The sequence below is a fragment of the Tupaia chinensis genome, unplaced genomic scaffold (genome assembly GCF_000334495.1).
Source record: "Tupaia chinensis unplaced genomic scaffold, TupChi_1.0 Scaffold138235_1, whole genome shotgun sequence".
Classification (NCBI taxonomy): domain Eukaryota; kingdom Metazoa; phylum Chordata; class Mammalia; order Scandentia; family Tupaiidae; genus Tupaia; species Tupaia belangeri.
In genome coordinates, this window is record NW_006198133.1 from 1,323,888 (window position 1) to 1,344,206 (window position 20,319).

General features: G+C 36.0%; 1 protein-coding gene across 4 annotated transcripts in view; it reads left to right on the forward strand.

The window, feature by feature from the left end:
* TMEM232 (transmembrane protein 232) overlaps positions 1-20,319 on the forward strand; it is a 315,887-nt gene that overhangs the window by 173,191 nt on the left and 122,377 nt on the right. For all 4 annotated transcript variants that reach the window (XM_014592682.2, XM_027765405.1, XM_006161109.1 and 1 more), the window contains one exon: positions 18,637-18,884. In XM_014592682.2, coding sequence (XP_014448168.1) covers positions 18,637-18,884 — 248 coding nt within the window. The remainder of the gene's footprint in view (positions 1-18,636; positions 18,885-20,319) is intronic.

Genomic DNA, 20,319 nt, shown 5'->3' on the forward strand with positions numbered 1-20,319 from the left:
CAACTGTGATCAGCCATGTCTTAACTAATTACATGTGGTCTACCACACCATCTGCTAACCCCACACATTTTTTCATATTAAACTAAACTGATACTTTAATTCCATTTCCCATGATTTTTTTGAAGGCTCCACATGTTTATATTATTATGCTTTTAATTTTACAAATGAGGAAACCACAACAGTTAGATTTTTTTGCAAAGTAACGTGACTTGTCTGACCATATGTAGGTACCTAGCAGTAGTACTGAATTCAAAACATCTGCTAATTCTGTAGCTATTGATTCCAAACCTTCTGACCAGTGAGTTTTCCACTATACTAAATGCTCAGGTTACTTCTAGAAAATGTAGGAGAAGATGAGATACAAACATTAATTACTATATAAATTTGATGTAATAACTTCTGCTTCTGACTTCACTTTATTTTCTTATCATTCTATCTTTGGATTCCTCATCTACATTTTATTCTGCTAGTGTATATATGACACTCTGTAAGGTGTTTAAAAAACAATAGGTGAACACAAAACAATGGGTGGCTAAAGTTATAACTAGCTCTGGAACTATGAGAGGACATGAAGAGATGGACTTATTTTTCAGATTCACTGGCTGGAGCAAGATGGCGTACAGCTCACCTGGTATAGAACTGGCCTTGGCATAAATTGCTGGACCCCACTCGTGTTGAGATACCATGATTACCTTGTGGTTTCATTTTGCTTCTTCTCTTTAATAAAGTATGGTCGAGTTCTCACTTTTTATTCACCATTTGGATTTTTTCTTTTGTGAATTTCCAACTCAAGTTAAAATTTATAAAAATAAAAAAGATTCATGATAGAACATGACACATATGAGAGAGAGCAAGAAAGAGAACTCTCCACCTGGGTTGGTCATGCTGCATCTTTTTCTTTCAGTTCTCCAGCTTTCCAGGATCCTGGGCACATGCACATGTACCCCCCAATGTGTTCTCAGGACAAATGGGCTGGGAATTGAACTGCAGTTGGCATATGTGACTTTCAGCTGCACAATCAATACTTAGCGATTATGCCACAGAGGCCCACCATCAAACTTTTTTTTAATATTTTTTTCTTTTGGGTTGTTTATTATGCTGAGTATAAGGAGATATTTATAAACTCTGGATATAACTGCTTTCTTTTTTTTTCTTTAAATTTTTGCCAAAGGGTGCATGCACCTATTGGAGGAAGAGGGAGAAGGAAGTGAGAGAGTGAAAGAGAAAGCAACCCCATAAGGGATGATCACACCCCAACCCTTTCTCTTCAGTTTCTCTCTCCTTTCAGAATTTTGGACACACATGCACAGGTACCCAGCATATTTCTCATGCCACCAGGTCTGGGACTCAAACCACATAGTCAGCCATGTAAGATCAGCCACCTTAACCACCAGCCATGGGCTGGAACTAATTTCTTTGTTTAATGGCTGTCAAACACTACTTTTGTTGTTGCTCAGATTATTCCAGCTTTGGCCATTGGAAACATTTTCAACTGGTTCCTCGTTACCTTTGACATATTCTCACTGTGTTTTTGGTGTTGGTCTTGTTTTGTTTCCTCGTTTACTTATATCTGGTTTTTGTTTTGTTTTAACATTTTATTTTGTCATACATTGTACTTTTTTTTTTTTTTTTTTGCTATAGTGCACACTCTCTCGCCAGAAAGACAGAGAGAGACAGAAAGCAAGAAATCACCCCCAGGGTGCATGGCCATGCCGCAATCCCTTCTCCTCCATTCTCCTCTCGGGATCTTGGGCACACATGCACATGCGCCCAGCATGAGTTTAAGCCACTGAGTCCGGGACTCAAACTGCGGTCAACTACATGAGAGTTCAGAGACATAGCCATTATGCTAACTGCTGGTCCCAATGCTATACTTTTTTTAGACAAGATCTCACTAGGTTGTCATCTACCTGCTTCAGGCTCTTGAATGGCTGGGACTACGTGTGTGTCATAGCACTAGACTTAAGGGGGCCAGGAATGGAACCCAGGCCTCCTGTGGGGTTTCAGCTGCTGAGCAGCAACATCTACACATGCACTGCCATGACTGGGCCCGTTTTGTACTTTTTATCATGATTTTACAGTCTCCTAATCACAGCTCCTAATCACAAAAATAAATTTACCAGGGAACCAGCAGTTAGCATAATGGCCATGTCGCTGGATTCCCACGTAGTTGACTGCGGTTCGCGTCCCGGACCCGGTGGCTTAAAACTCACACCGGGCGCATGTGCGTGTGTGCCCAAGATCCTAAGAGGAGAATGGAGGAGAAGGGATTGCGGTGTGACCATCCCCTCTGGGGGGTGATATCTCTATGTCTCTCTCTGTCTGTCTGGCGAGCGCATGCACCCTGTAGCGAAAACCTCTCCCACTAAATAAATAAATAAATAAATAAATAAATAAAAATAAAAAAATTAAAAAAAAATAAATTTACCATAAAGCAGTGTACTCTGGTACAAATGTCCCCTGTTTACTGGGTCTCTTGATCATATCGTTTTCTTGTGTGCTTGGTTTAAGCTCTCGCTGTTTGGTTTTGTGACGTTCCAGTGAGCCCTGGTGTGGAGGTGTTTATAAAGTCTCCCACAGTGTACAGCAGCATCCTAGGCCTTCACGTTCACCACCGCTCAGCACTCACTCCCAGTCCTGTGAGCTCCACTCCTGGTATGAGCTCTGCTGTGCTGGACCTCTCCCATACGCAGATACGTTCAGATGCAGACCCTCCCCAGTGTGTTCCAAATGCCCGTGGCTCCACGTGTGATGTGCTGTATGGGTTTGTTACCTAGGAGCAATAGGCTACACCACTTCGCCCAGGCGCGCCATAGCACTCTACAATGTTCTCATATCACGAGGAAGACCAAGGAGGCACATTTCTCAGAATGTATTCCCATCGTTAGGGGACCTCAGATTGTACTTAAAATTTGCCTCTTTTAGGCATTCTGGTGGGTGTATAATAGGACTTCATTGGGGTTTTAAAGTCCATTTACCTATGGTTAATGAGGTGCAGTTATCTTTTTGTTTATTGGCCTTTTTGATATTTTCTTATATGAAATGCCTGTTAGAAATTTTGACTCATTCATAAAAAGCAGATTCATTTCTTCTTAGGTTGGACAGGCACTGTCCCCCCCCCACACACACACACACTGTGTCCCCATGCCATGACTCATTCCTGGTCCCAGCTGGCCTAGATCATAGGCACACTGCATGTGACAGGGTGCTCAGGGAAGTCCCAGCACATGAGTCCACGGCTTTTTCATGTGGGTCGTTATGTCGCTGCTGGGCTCCTGCCTTGCCCATTTTCCCATTTTTTAATTTGTTTTTATTCTTGCTAATTTGTGTAAATTTCTATGTATACTACATGTTACCTCTTCGATGGTTTCAAATATATTCTACTTTTTAATTGTTTTTGCACTCTATTCATCATGTTAGTTCATGAATAGACATTTTAAATGATAATATCTGTTTTTATCAAATTTATCTATTATTATTAGTGTTTTTTGTGTGTACTATTTAAGAAATATTTTTCTACTCCATGGTCACACAGATATTCTGTTTTACCTGCTTGAATTAGGGTTAGATTTATAATCTATCTGGAGTTTTTTTTTTTTTTTTGAGGAATATGTGAAATAAAGTCTATATAAATTCTTTCTTTGTAATGATTCAATTGATATAGCACCATCATTAAAAAGAGTCATTTCCCCACTGTTTGCAGTCATAGTTATAAATGACTTAATTTATAAATTAATTTATCTTAATTACTGTTTATAATAAGTTATGTATTTGGAGAACACATTCAGGGTATAAAGATTTAAAATTTCTATTTTCTTAGTAGCTTAAGCCCTTATTATTACTAACATTTTCTTTTTATTTCTACTACTGCTTCTTGTATTAGTGTATACTCTTTGATATTACTGTAGGTATATGTATTTTTCCATCCTTTTTTTACTTTTTAAGTTTTATTTAAAATTTTATGTAAGGGATGCTTCTTTTAAGCATATTTAATTTTTTAATGAGAGGGACAGAGAAAGATAAAGAGATAATTTTTGATAGGGTCTCTCTATGTTGTGAATTTTCCTGACAGCCTCCCCGTTAGCCAGGATTCCATGCTCAGTATGTTTAGGTGAATCCAGGATTAGAACCTAGGTCTCACCCATGGCCCCACCCTGCATACCACTACCCTACCAATTGTGCCACTGGAGCTTGCCTGAGCATAATTATTATTATTATTGTTATTATTGCTTTAGGTTTTTTTCAAAGGGCATATGCACTAGCAGGAGGGAGACAGAGAGAGGGAAAGTGAGAAATCATCTCCCAGGGGGATGGCCATGCTACAATCCCTACTCCTCCATTCTCCTCTCAGGATTTTGGGCACACACTCACATGCATTTGGTGTTATTTTCAGGTCACCAGGTCCAGGAGTTGAATGCCAGGTGGCCATCTGGGAATTCGGCACCTTAACCACTATGTCATTTACTGGCTCCTGCATGTAACATTTTAAATCATCATAGTTAAAAGACAGTCTTCACCTTTTACTTTGAGTACTAAGTACATTTATGTTTAATGCACCTCCTGATGTATTTGGATAGATATATTTTCTGTTTAATGTTATCTAGGCCATTTTTCTTACCTGATTTTTGCATAATGAATTAAAAATTTATTTTCATTGCATTTTATTCTCTACTAGTATGTAAATAATTAATTACATGAAATGCATGTGACTATTCTCGGGGTTGTAACATGTCTCATGAAGTTATTACAGTTTAAACTACATTATTATTATTATTATTATTTTAATTTGCCTGAGGGTGTGTGTGCTTGCTAGAGAGATTGAGTGGAGACCTTCCATGGTGAATGTTTATACCATATCCCTTCTAAATTTCTACTACGTTTGGAGGGATTTTGAGCAGGTATGCAGGTGCACCTGGTATGTTTTTTAAACTGCCAGGTCCAGGACTCAAACCAGTAGACCATGTGGGATCCAGTTTTCTTAGCCACTACGCCATAAATTCTTATTTTCTTCTATGTACCTGAAAGCCCTAGAACCTGATAACATTTATTGTTTTATTCATTTTCATTCTAAATATATTTTCACTACTTTCAAAATTATTGGAGAAATAAAACATACTCTGTCATTACCTTATTCTCCATTCCTTTTTTGCATTTTTCATTTCTTTTTGCTAATATCTGGGATTAATTTCCTTGTGTCTTTCAAACCTAATTTAATATTTGGAAAAAAATAGTGCAGGTTACCAAGTAGTAAAATTTATCACTTTTGTTTTGCAGAAAATGTGTTCATTTTGCCTTTGGGAAAAGATATATTGTTACATATTAGGTTGACATATTTATAAATGTAAACCTATCTTTTGGTTTTGCTAATTTCTGCATAAATTTCTGTTGTTAACCCAATTATTTATTTTTTCTTTCTATTTATTTTTTCTTTAAATTTATTTATTTACATTCATTCACTGTACATCATTACAGCATACAAAAAGAGATTTTCCATCCAGAGTACACTGTATATTGGTTCAATTAAGCACATCAGCATACGTGTTATCAACAAATAATTTCCCATTTCTTGTTTCCTGTATATTTTGCTTTTTTCCCATCCTTGATTCCCTGTCTTCTCTCACCCTCTGCTATCTCCCACCCTCCTCCCACATTGTCTCTGGTATCTATGGTTGCTTTCTATGCATTCCCCCTGCCATTTTATTGATTCACTAAAGATCTTAATTAACCTAAATATTTTGAATAGCAAGCACAACTGAAATATACTTATCTATGAACACAAGTCTGACTCTAGGCATAAACCTCAGTGAGTAGAATGAACATACTATGAAGTAGTACCTAGCTGGGGCTATATAGCTTACTGCAGTCATCAAATAGGTATTTTTAATACATTTTTTTAATTTCAAGAAAAAATGTTTTAGGTTTTTTTTTCTGAAACTTTTGTTTTAACTTAATTAATTTACATTCATTCCCTATGCGTTGTCACAGCACATGAAATGTGACTTCCCATGCACACTATACTGCATAGTGGCTTAATCATCCATGTTATCATCAATAATTTTTCATTTCTAGTTTCATATATATATAATTATAATACATTATATATATATTACCTCTATTTCTTTTTTTTTGAGGGGGGGAGAGATTTTCACTATTAGGCACGTGAGCTCGCCAGACAGACAGAGAGAGACATAGAGAAAGAAAGCGAGAAATCGCCCCCCAGGGGGGATGGTCATGCCGCAATCCTTTCTCCTCCATTCTCCTCTTGGGATCTTGGGCACACACGCACACGCGCCTGGTGTGAATTTTAAGCTACCAGGTTTGGGCCCCGAACCACGGTCGACTACGTGGGAGTCCAGCGACATAGCCATTACGCTAACTGCTGGTCCCAAGAGCTTTATTTCTTGACTGTCTAGAGTGATCTGCAGCTCCACTTTACATTTTCATCCACAAACAAAAAGGTTTTATATGTCTTGCTAGGGCAGAGAGAGAGAAATATCTGGTAAAATTTATATTGGCAGTGCAGGATCCAAGACTCTATCTTCATCCCTCGCTATTTGTTACAGCTACTGTACAATATTTGTTATAATAGATATCCAGGCTGGTTTACCAAGTCAGAACTTATAGATAAAAAAGTATACTGTAATATGGAAATACACTTTTTTTTTTTTAAACCTTAAGAGCAAAGGGAATTCTCAGGGAGATTTGTTGAAACTGCTGAATACGATTAATTTGGCCATTTTCTTAGTTTTTGACCTCTTATTTCTGTTTGTCTGCATTTAATTTTCCTGATATAGCACTCCCTTGAGAACTCCTTGGAGATCTGGTCTGGTGCTGGTAAATTCTTTCAGGTTTTGTTTATCTGAGAATGTTCTTGTCTTTTCTTCCCATAAGAAGGATAATCTTGCCGGGTACAGTATTCTCAATTGAAATTACTTTTCCCTTAACACTTTGAATATATTTTTCCATTCTTTCCTCACTCGCATTGTTTCCTATGAGAGAGAGGTCTGCTGTTAGCCTGATGGGATATCCTTTGGAGGTAACTTGCCGTTTCTCTCTTGCCAATCTTAGTATCTTGTCTTTGTCTATGGTTTTGGTCAGTCTGGCTATAATGTGTCTTGGAGAAGATCTTCTTGGATTGATTCTATTTGGCATCCTTTGTATTTCTTGGGGCTGGATCTTTGAATGCCTCTCTAGGTTTGGAAAGTTTTCTTGCAGGATTTCATGGAATAGATTATCAATGTCCTTATGAGTCTCTTTGCCTTCTGAGATGCCAATTTTCCAGATGTTTGGACATTTGATGGTATCTAGTACTTCTCATATTTTATTCTTAAAATTTGGGACAATGTTTTCAGTCTTCATGGTGTATTTTTTTAGACCAGCAATTTTCTCTTCTATGTCTGATATTCTATTTTCTGTATGATCTATTCTGCTTTTAATACTTTCAAGGGAGATTTTGACTTCCTGTATTAAAGCCTTCATCTCTAACAGTTCCATTTGATTCTTTTATTAAGTGTGTAATTCCTCTTTTAGAACTTGCAAGAATTTCCTCACCTTCTGGAACTTGTCAGCTCCTTTCTCCTTTCTCTTCTGCAGTTCATCGTTTCTCTTCTCTTTCATCTCTGTTAGTTTCACCATAATGAATGTCTTAAATTCTTTATCAGACATTTCCATGGTTTCCATTGAACTGTCTGTGGATGAAGAGGAGTTATTCTTTTCCCTTGGAGGAGAGGTATTTTCTTGCTTTCTCATACTTCTTGTGGCCCTGCGGTGATTTCTAGTCATCTGATGGGTGGTGCGTTTCTTCCCAAACTTGAAGTTCAATCTGAGCATCCAGGAGCATGCAGAAAAGAAAACAGAGAAACAGAAACAACAGCAACAAAAACAACCAAGAAACAGAGAAAAAAGGGATGAAAAAAAAAAACTAAAAAAATTATTTTTTTTAAAAAGCAGAAATTAGAAATTAACAAGATAAAGGGAAAGGAGGGGCTGAAAGCCTAGAAACTGCTTTGCCTTAACAAATTTTAAAAAGAAAAAATTACAAAAAAGTGAGTAGACAGAGACAGAGGTAGAGAGAGACAAAGATAGAGACAGAGACAGGAGGCTTGAAAGTCTGCCTACCACGCGAATTTGTGGGCTGGAGGCTGAATTCTCAGTGGGAAATATTTATTTCTCCTATTCCCCTGAAATCACTGTCCTCAGGAGCCATCAAGATGTCTTCTGATGTCCTGCTCTCTTGCCTCTCCTGGGTTGGGAGAGAGGAATAATTGTTTATTTTAATTAATGTGTTTTCTCTACCTGCTTTTAAAATTTCTACTTGTATTGGGATTTTATAAATTTTAACAGGGTATGTCTAGATGTAGTTTCCTTTGTATTTTGTCTACTTGATTTTTGGGAGTACCTTGGCATTATAAATTGATATTTTTGTAAGTTCTGAAAATTTCTTTGCAATGAACTCTTCAAATGTTGAACCAACTTACACTATTGTGTATGATGCCTCTTTGGACAATGAGTTCTATGATACAAACCAGCTGAAGTTTTTCCTTTTAGAATTTTTCCATAGGGAGTGTGTGTTCACACACTAGAAACAGAGAGAGAAAGAAACACAGAAAGAAAGAAAGTGAGAAATCACCCCACAGGGGAGATAGCCATACTGCAATCCCTTCTCTTCCATTGTTCTCTCAGGATTTTCAACACACTCCCACATGCAACCAGGTCACCAGGTCTGTGACTTGAACCACAGAGTTGGCCATGTGGGATCAAGCACCTTAACCACCATGCCACCTGCTTGCCCTACTGAAGATTTTTTTTTCCACAAGTGATTGAAAACTCTGCTAGTCCTAGGAGTCTCTATCACTACTGCATGTAAATAGGACACATCCAAAACACCCATACAGTGAAGGTTTGTTTTTATAATATCTTCATCAAAAATAAAATATGCACTACAGCCTTATTTATTATAAAGTTTATATTTATAGAGCAATTTCTGTTCGTTTTTATCTTTCCAAATTTCTTGCTTTCCAAATTGTTTCTCACGTAAGGTAATAGTCATATTACCTACACAAAGTGGAAAATAGCTTTAATTATAAACTACTGTACATTGTAAGTGGAAAGGAGTTACTTCCTAAGGAGTAAACATAATTGAATGTTTATGAAATTAAATAAAAATTTAATTTTCTGTTTTTACACTTTTAAAATAGATATGTAATTTATATAATAAACTATTAAATTTAATGAATACAATCTTGTATTTAATAATCCATGTATCTAAAATACTAGGAAATCCATTCCTAACTGTGTTGTCTACTCTTATGTCTTGTATGGCTTTTAAAACTCATAATAACATTCTATCATCTATAATTTTTGTTATATCTGTTCATAAAATTTGATGCTTAGTGGAGGTTGGAAGAGAGGTGAGGCACTTAATAAGCATATTTGAAATGAAAAACAGTTCTGAATAGATTCCTAAACATGAGTCCTTCATGTGACAAATTCAATATAAACCCAACTGTTGCCTGAGTACTTGGGAAAGAAATCAAAAACTGTCATATACTCACAGTGGCATAATAAACAAATGTTAATTGGTGTGCTTTGTTTGAAATACTTCCAGGGAGACTTGCAATGAGCAAGGTTTTCCTGTATAGGCAATTCAGCAGCATATGTCGGCACATCTAGGAAAAGTCATCATGTATAAATGCCTTCTGCCATCTGGTCTATGACCTAAAACATCAAAGAGAAATATGTACAGCTCAAATGAGTATGTGACTTTATTCAGAGTACCCCGACTCATCAGGTAAAGCACTTTGTGCTTCACATTTCATGGTGAGATCTTTAAAAGAAAATTTGTTTTTGTTGTTAATGATATTTTCATACTCATAATGGACCCTGTAGAGAAGTGAAACAGAACAAACAACACTATTGGTCCCTATTTTCTCAGTGCTTATTTCTCTCCTCCTCCACATATGGCTTTTTTATTTTTTATTTATTTTTTTCATAATTGGAAACTCTGAGTATGGAGAAGGGACATTCATTACTAGATGAGTACAGTACCTTAAATACTTATCAGCAGAATGTGCATGATGTATCGGAAACATTGTTTATTTTGAGAGAGATTTTTGCTTTAGAGCACATGCACTCACTGGAGAGGCAGAGAGAGACAGAGAGACAGAAAGCAAGAAATCACCCCCAAGGAGGATAGCCACATCACAATCCCTTTTCCTCCATTCTCTTCTCAGGATTTTGGGCAGGCACGCAGATGTGCCTAGCATGTTTCAAGCCACTGGATCCAGGGCTGGAACTGTGGTCAGCTCCCTGGGAGACCAGTGCCATAACCACTATGCCTCCTGCTGGCTCCCAGATACACTGTTTTAAGAAAACAAAGATAATACTTGTAGAGCGTTTCTATAGCACTGGATATTTTACATATGTTTAAGCCCATAGTTCTCCTACTGCTACCATTGGGTGGGGATCTGTGTCTAAACCGGAAACACTAAGTGCCTGTGGTGGATGCACTGTGAGTGAGCTTACCCAGAGACTGCCATTTCACTGTGGCATGTTCTCTCCAAAATGAAATATGAACAAGATATTAACTCTTACTGAATAATTTTAGTGTGTCAGATATTGTGCCAGGAAACATACTCAATTTTGTTGTTGTTGTTGTCTAACCTTCACGACAACGTCATGAAGGGGAATGTTGTTATCATATTTCAGCAATAAGGAAATGTCCTCTGAGAGGTTAAGTAACCTGTATAAGAGCAAACACTAGAAAGCAGGAAAATGGACATTCCCATTCACTCCTTTCCTTAATGTACTATGTGAGTACTTCTTAAACTTTCATTCGCACACAGAGTAGGGGCTGAGATTTTGCATCTACAGCATACTACTGGATAATGACAGTAATTATGGTCAAAAGAACCACAATTTTAGTAGCAAGAAATTATGCATGCCACTCTCTTTTGTGAAATTTTATAATTCTTATAAGTAATAATATTTTGAGACTTAAAATTCGATGTTTAATAAAAGTATCTTTAATAAAAACAAGTTAAAAATTCCCAAGTCTAAGAATATTTGAGAAAAGATGAAGACACAATTTCCCTCTTTTTAAAAAATAGTTTTTAATTGACATATTTCTGCATATTTATGGGATAGAGTGTAATTTTTCAGTTCATGCGTAAAGTGTGCAATGATCAAAGCAATAAAATATCCAACGTCTCTAGCATTGATCACTACCTTGTGTTGTGAACCATGGAGATTCTTCTATTTTGAATTATACATATCATACTGTTATTACCTATAATTACTCTACTATTCTTTAACCCTGTAACACTCAACCTCTTAGCTTACTTCTATTTTGTATCTGTTAACCAAGTTCTCTCTATCTTCCCTTTTTCCCTTACTTTCCCCAATTATAATATCACCAATTCCACTCTCCACTTTTATATAATTATTTCCTTTGACTTTCTAATATGACTGAGAGATCATGCAGTATTTGTTTTCCATTGCTTGGATTATTTTACTTAGTGAAATTTCTTTAAGGCTTATCCATACTGCTGCAAATGACAGGATTTCAACCTTTTTTCACAGACATTTTTTGCTATAGGGTGCATGCATTTGCCAGAGAGACAGAAACAGAGACAGAGAAAGTGAGAAATCACCCCCTAGACTGGTGGCCGGTCCGCAATCCCTTCTCCTCCAATCTCTGCTCAGGACTTTGGGCATGCATGCACTCATACCCAGTGTGAGTTTCAAGTCACCAGGTCTAGGACTAAAACCATGACTAACCACATGGGAGTCCAGCACCTTAACCACTACCGGCTGGCTCCAGGATAGTATCCTTTTTACGGCTGGATAATACTCCACTGTGTATATATTATGACATTTTCTTTATCCATCCATACATCAATGAACATTTAAGCTGATTGCGTATCTTAACTATTGTGAATAGTTTACGATAAACATGGAAATGCAGATATATCTTAAGCAATTTGACATTTTTTTCTTTTTAAGTAGGATTGTTAATTATAAGATTATTGCATCACTAAGTAGTTATATTTATAGTTTTATGAGACACTGCCACACTCTCTTTTACTGTCCAAAAATAGTGACCAAGAGTTCTTTCTCTTCATTCTGGCCAACACTTGTCAGTATTCATTTATTTTGATAATAGCCACTGTAACTGAGCTGAAGTGTTTTCTCATCGTAGTTTTGATTTGCATTTCCCTGATGCTTAGTAATATTGAGTACTTTTTCATATGCTTCTTGGCCATTTGTATATCTTCTTCTTGAGAACTGTCTATTTTGATCCATTGTCCTTGTTTAGTCAGATAATTATTATTATTTGCTGGAAAGTTAATTGAGTTCCTTTGTATTTCTGGTGATTATTCCCTTGTCTAATGTATAGCTTGCAGATGTTTTCTCCCATTCTATAGGTTCTCTCTTTACTCTGTTAATTGTTTCCTTCACTATGCAGGAGTTTTCCAGTTTGATGTAATCTAATTTGTCTAGTTTTACTTTTGTTGCCTCGGCTTTTGATATCTATTTTTTTTTTTTCTTCAAAAATGTCCTGTCATATTTTCTCTGTTTTATTCCAGTACTTTTACTTCAGCAATGTCCTGGCATATTTTCTCTGTTTTATTCCAGTACTTTTATAGTTTGGAGTCTTATATTTGAGTCTTTAGTCCATTTTGAGGTAATGTTTGTAAATGTGGAGAAATAGGGGTCTAGTTTCTTTCTTTTGTATAGTGATTCAATTTTTTTAGCATCATCTATTGAAGAGACTGTCCTTTTACCAATTAATATTTTTGGCACTTTTGTCAAAAATCAGTTGGTTTTATGTATGTGGATTTATGACTGGGTTCTCTATTCTGTTTCATTGATTTGTGTGTCTGTTTTCATGCCAGTATCATGCTGTAGCTTTGTAGTATATTTTGAAATCAGACAGTGTAATATTTCCAGTTTTGTTAATTTACACTCATTACGTTGTTTCTTTGGGGTCTTTTGAGATTCTACAAAAACTTTTTTTTCCTATTTTTATGAAAATGTGATTTGCCAGGCGCGTGTGCATGCGTGCCCAAGATCCTGAGAGGAGAATAGAGGAGAAGGGATTGCGGCCTGACTATCCCCCCTGGGGGGTGATTTCTCGCTTTCTGTCTCTATGTCTCTCTCTGTCTGTCTGGCGAGCGCACGCGCCCTATAGTGAAAACCTCTCAAAAAAAAAAAAAAGAATGTGATTGATATTTTGATAGGAATTGCACTGAATCTGTAGATTATTTGGGTAGTATAGATATTTTAACAATATTAACTATTTTAATTCATTAACATGGAATATCCTTCTATTTTTGTATCAATGTTTTATAGTTTTGTTATAGAGATATTTTATCTTCTTGGTTATGTTTATTCATAAGGTTTTTTTAGAGTTATTGTAAATGAGATTGCTTTCTTGGGATTTTTTCAGCCAGTTGATGTACAAGATTACTACTGAAGTTCCTGCAACTTTGCTGAGTTCATTTATCAGTTCTGAGTAATTTTGTTTGTTTTTGTTTAGGTTTTTCTGCAAATATGGTCATATCCTCTTCAAACAGTGACAGTTTGATTCCTTCTTTCCAATTTGGATTCCCTTAATGTTTTTTCTTATCTAATTCTTTAGCTAAGACGGTTAGTACTGTTTTGAATAAGAGTGAAGACAGTGGACATTCTTGTCTTGTTGCAGTTAAAAGAGGAAAGGCTTTCACTGTTCCCCCATTTAGTATGATGTTGATTGTGGTGACATTTTTAAAAGAGGGAGACAATGAGTGAAGAAAAGAGAATTTTCTATAAACTATGCTGCAGTAGATCTACATCTTTCTCCTTTTTCTCTCATATCTTAATATGATTAGATCAAATTTTGGTGTATTTGCTATATTTCACTAATATTGATGGAATATTAGTAATTTTGAAGAGGTATGTTTTGTTCTGTTTTAAATTGGAATTATATTGTAACTTATGGGAATTTTGTCTTGTGTTGATTTGTCAATTTTCTTTCTGCCAACTTGCATTAACACTGGTTTTTATCATCTTTATGTCCAATGTAAAATCAAAGCATGAGCTTTTGTTTCTTCCTATAGTTAGGATATATGTATGTGAGAGAAATAGTCTTCAAAAACCCTATTTTCCAGTTTAATTCTAAAGTATTAAAATTATCATAGATAATCAAAAACTGTCATTCGTTTCTTAATAAAGAATAAATCAATGATTTTTAAGAGGTTTTTGCCTTAGGATGCATGTACTCACCAGAGAGAGAGAGAGAGAGAGGGGCAGTCAGTGAGAGAGAAAGTGAGACATCACCCCCACCCCCAAGGTGGATGGTCATGCCACAATCCCTTCTCCATCCTTCTCCCTGGATCTTGGGCATGAATGCACATGTACCTTGCATGATTTTCAAGCCACCTGGTTCAGGATTCAATCATGGTCAGCCATGTAGGAGTCCGGCAATGTAACGACTATGCCATCTCCTAGCCCACAAGAAATTAAATTTTAATGGTCTCAGATAAGGAGCACCTCCTTAAAAAAACAAACAAACAAAAAACTAGTAACATATAAATAATAGTAAAAGATGGTAATGCTCATTGGCAACCTAAATAAATAATAGTATATTTATGAATTTGAACTGTATTGTAAAGGAGTAATTAATATTTGTTTAACTGTACTCTCAGAAGTATAGACTTAAATTTCTACATAGATGTTACTTTTGTCTCTGAACTATAACATATTAGAGTAAAGGTTTTAGGAGAAGAAGGAAGATGTTATAAAAGTATATTCATGATCTTATTTACAAATTTGATAATGTCAAAGTAAAGATATAACCAAGTTCTTTTTGGCATGACAGAAGTTGGCTTGAGTTTTCTGAGGTTGGTGGTAGGAGCTCCTGTGAAGGTCATAGAAGTAATGCTCTGTCCAGGGAAACTAAACAGGGATGATACCTGTTGGGCTTCTCACTATCTGCCAAACAGATCATGTTATGTGATCTAATTTAACTCTCACAAGACACTAAAATGTAATGATTATTATCTGCATGCACAAATGAAAACTAAGATAGATCAAACCTAAAACAAAAAAGGGCTTGAGCATTTCACTCAGCTTCATGAGTTTGCATTCTCAACTACTAAGTGGAAGAGCTAGATCTGGTTTCAGACCTTTCAAACTGCAGCGGCCATATTATCTTCCCCTACTAAAAAAACAATAAACAATAGATAGGTAAAATATGTTTGACTAATATTTAAGACTAAATTTCTGTAAATTGAAATTCTTGGACATTAATGGGGGATGGAAATTTACCTGAGTTTTCAGCCTAAGAACCTTAGTAAAAGAAAGGGAAATGCTTCTAATGAGCTCAGCGAGCTGGACTCTGGATTTTCAGCTCATCCTATCTTGGTGGGAACAAAGTGAGGAGTAGGCCAGTGAAACATGATGAAAAGAGCATCCAATGCAAGTTATATTACCCTTGGTAGCAATGTATTTTACCAGAAATTAGACATTTTTTGGTCCATTCATTTACTCATGTTTATTCACCACTACCTTACTAATTGAAGAGTTCACTGTAATATATTTGTTAAAAATTATTTGCTATTGATTTTGAAGTACCCATTCTTATAAAAATTTAAGCCGGGGACACCATGTGGTATGGTGGTTAAGGCACTGGACTCCCACATGGCCGACTTCGGTTTGAGTCCTGGACCTGGAGGCTTGCTTGCTTTCTCTCTCTCTCTCTCTCTTTCTCTCTTTCTGTCTCTGGTGAGCACACATTGCCTATAGCCAAATTAAAAAGTTAATAATAATAAATAAAAATTTAAAAATCTTAAGCCAAAGAAGGTAAACAGAGTGAAAATTACATAACAAACATCAAGATTACCATTTTACAGATGAAGATGCAGACTCTGAGATGTTAAATAATATCCTCAAGGTTACAATAGCTACTAAGTGTCAGAGACACCTTAACTTCTTTTTTCAAATGGGATACTATTTTCATGGTTTTTAATCTGGTTAACAAACAGGGCACTCAGCTCAAATGAGAATAATGCAAACATAATTGTATACTGACTTCCATATCCAGAGATAATTGATATCAAAGATAGTTTAAAATTGAATATATTTCCCTGAGGACTAGTGATAAAGTTATTTTCCTCTTTGGTGATGTCACTATTTTTAAAAGATTTTATTTTTTTAATTGACAAAATCGTGTATAGTTAGTATGTACATGATGTTTTGAAATACATGAACAACATGGAATGGCTAAATTAAGCTAATTAGTATATGCATTACTTCATGTGGTTATTATTTTTGTGGTGAGAACACTTAAAATCCACTCCCTAAGCATTTTCAAGAGTACAATAAATTGTTATATATTACATGAACTATAACATGTTATAAAAACTGCATTCACCCTATTGTACAAGAGGCTTCTTTAACTTGTCTGTCCTTTCTAACTACTATTTTGTATCCTTTGACTAATCTCTCTCCAAACTCCTATCCATTCCTCAGCCTCTCATAATCGTTCATTCTACTCTATACCTTTCTGCAATCATCTTTCTTAGATTCCACACACAATTGCGATTATTTGGTATTTATCTTTCTGTGTCTGATTTATTTCACTTATACTATTCTATAGGTTCATTCATGTTGCAAATGATGGGATTCCCTTATTTTTTATGACTGAATAGTACTCCATGGTGTTTGTGTGTGTGTGTGTGTGTGTGTGTGTGTGTATCACGTTTTCATCTGTCGATGGGCACATAGGTTGATTTCACATCATGGACATGGTGAATACTGCTGCATTGAACACAGGAATGTGGTTATTTCTTTGACATACTGATTTCATTTCCTTCGGCATATATACCCAGAAGTGGATTGCTATATTATATACTTACCAGTTTGAATAATTTTTACGTTACTCTTTTCTATGATTTAAAATTTATTTTTTCATTTTCCTGTTAGCCGTCCTACATTCTATGGTCTCCATAGTTGTCTATGTTGGTTTACCTGTCTTTTGCCAATTTCTTAGTGTTCGAGCATGTCTTCCCAGTCTTTGTCATGAGGCTGTGCTTATTTTTTTCACTATAATATTGTCTAGGTAATACAATAGTCAGTTTTTCAACAGTAACTTAATTAGGCCAAGCCTGTTCTTGGAATCCTAAAGAGGTTACTCCCAAAGAGTTCGATTTTTATATGCAGCAAATATTTTCCATTTTTATATTTTCTACCACAGGATTGATAGACATCTACAATGGATCCTGAGTGACTGGTAATGAACTGCATGAATATGGATAATATTCAATAAAAATGTAAAAGTTGAAATAAAAAGAGGCAGTATCCAATTTATTTATATGAAAAAGAGTCTCTCGTATGAACATATTGTGAACATAAAAAGAAATTATAACACATGACATTTTACTTACATCTTCATTTAGTACTACTAGAAAATATGCCTCGAGCCATTTCAAAAGAAGTAATTAAAAGCCAGTTATGAACATTATCAAACATAAATGGGAAATTTTAGTAAGTAGCTTTTTCTTGAATAAAGACTGCTTAAATATTGTGAAATTTTAATTTTTTCTTACAACATTTAATTTAATCAAAATCTAAATCTAAAATCTAAATCCTAAAGCATCTTCAATTTAAGTTAATTCAAAGCCCTTGTCTCTCACCTGAAAAAAAATGGTTCTACAGAAATGTTCTGAGGAGAGACCAACAGTTAGCGTAATGGCTAGGTCGCTGGACTCTCATGTAGTCAACCGTGGTTCGAGTCCCGGGCCCGGTGGCTTAAAACTCACGCAGGGCGCATGTGCCCACGATCCCGAGAGGAGAATAGAGGAGAAGGGATTGCAGCATGGCCATCTCCCGTGGGGAGGGGACTTCTCGCTTTCTGTCTCTCTGTATGTCTGGTGAGCACATGCACCCTATAGCAAAACTCTCTCTCTCAAAAAAAAAAAAAAAAATTAGAAATGTTCTGGGGATAGCCCATGGCATGGTGGTTAAGGCAGCTGGATCTCACACAGTCAACTGTGTGGTTTGAGTCCTGGATCTGGAGGTTTAAGAAACATGCTGGTGTGTTTTCGTGAATACCCAAAATCCCCCAAAAGGGGAGACATCTAGGAGAAGGGATTGCAGCGGGGCCACACCTCATGAGGGGTGCTTTTTTGCTCTCTGTCTCTTTGGTGATTGCATGTGCCCTTTGGCTAAATTAAAAAAATAAAAAAGAAATGTTCTGTTGATTTCAAAGAAAATTCAGAGTGTACACAGAAAAATGAAAATCTGATTTATTAAAACATGCATAGCTTCCACTGATTGCTTATTCTTATTAAGTGCACTTTATAAAAGTTTATGAAACTCTTGTATGCCAAGTATACCAAATTTAAAATAAAGATTGCATAATTAAATTTTCAAAATTTTAGAACTAGATGTATTAATGTGTAGTTATTTATTTCACCAAACATTGTTGTTATGATTTTTAAAATCTTTTTAGAAAACATTTTCTTCTCATAAAGGTAATTTTTATTGAGCAACATTAATTGATGAACATATATTTTATCTTTTATTTATTAATACTTCATATTTCCTCTCATTTGCTTCTATTTCAACTGGTATTTTTTTCTTTTCTATCAACAGGCTGAGTTAAATGACCCAACTGATCCTTTCACTAGATATAGTTCAAAAGTTTCATCAAATGGAGGAGAAGAAGTTTTCTCCAAGTATATTGGATGGAGAATTGCCAATGCACTTTCCGCACTATTCTCGCCCTCTGTTGAAGCCCAAGCCCTTCCTTTGAAGGAACAATTGATTAATTGGGATCGAACAAAATATCTGAATCAGATGCAGAAGCCCATGAAGAAGAGAATCCTACGTTTTACTGTAAGGTAAAATGAAGCATTCTTAGTGCTGTTATTCTTTCCCATTACCTTTTGAAAATTACAGGAGTTATAGGTAGCCTTGTGCCACATTGCCTTTGTGTCTTTTTGCAATCTAATGCAAAAGTCTTGTTTTAGACCTAGAGGAATTTAACCCAGTGAATAAACTTAGTTGCTCTAAATAGTTGCTGATAATTTATCTGTAAATTTAGACTTAACTATAAATGTTATTTCCCTTACTGAAAATGCACTCACCAGTATTTATTTTTATTATTTTCTCTTAAGTATTCTTAGATTTTTTTAAATACTTACTGAATATTTGAATGTGTGTTGCTTTTTGCTTCTACAAACAAGAAGTAAATTGGATGAATATCAAATTGTAGGTTCACCATCACTTACCTTTATATTGATTGCTGTAATATCTTAGTGTGCTTGAAAAATCTGATATGTTGTGTCATTTTATTTTTCCTTTATACGATGCTCGTTTTTGTTTTCACTGAGAAAACATGCATCGTATTTTCTGTTATGATTTTTTTTTTTGAGAGGTTTTATTTGCTACTGGACATGTGCGCTCGCCAGACAGACAGAGAGAGACAGAGAGACAGAAAGCAAGAAATCACCCCCCAGGGGGGATGGCCACGCCGCAAACCCTTCTCCTCCATTCTCCTCTCCGGATCTTGGGACGCACACACACGCGCCCGCGTGAGTTTAAGCCACCGGGTCTGGGACTCGAACCGCGGTCGACTACATGGCCATTACACTAACTGCTGGTCCCTCTGTTATGATTTTTCATGAGACCTGTTCAGAATTCTATATGTGATGGGGGCAAAGTGAAAGCTTCCCCTCATTACCGATTGTGATTTGCAGGTTTACCTCTGTGCCTCCCTGTCCAAAGGAACAACATCAGCATTTGCTTGTGTGTCTTTCAGGATCTACACAATACAGATTAGAAGAAAATTAAAAATTTTAGTCTCTCCTCTTTTGTAAGAAAGATACCCTAATAGACATAATATCTGGCATCGTGCATTCTTTCACTTTACGTCATTTCATGGAAATCTCTCCATATGAGTACTAGTGAATTTTCTCATTACTATTATTTAACCAGATATGTTATTGTCTTTAGTATTGATGTATCATAATTTATTTAGCCAGTCTTGTGTGGGTTAGCATTTGGATTGTTGTAGATTACGTGCTACTACAGAAAATGCCACAAAATAACCTTTTACATATTTCCTCTTAAACGTATGTGAGAATAACTGCAGAGTAAAATCTCAGAAGTGTGATTATGGGTCAAAGTGTGTATGGAATTGCAGTATTTCCACATTACCTTTCAGGGAAGTTGTGCAAATCTATAGGGCACGTGAAAGAGAGGAGAACGTGTAGGGGATGGCTACACCTCAGTGTTCCTCCGTTCTCCTCTCAGGATTTTGGGCACATATGCACA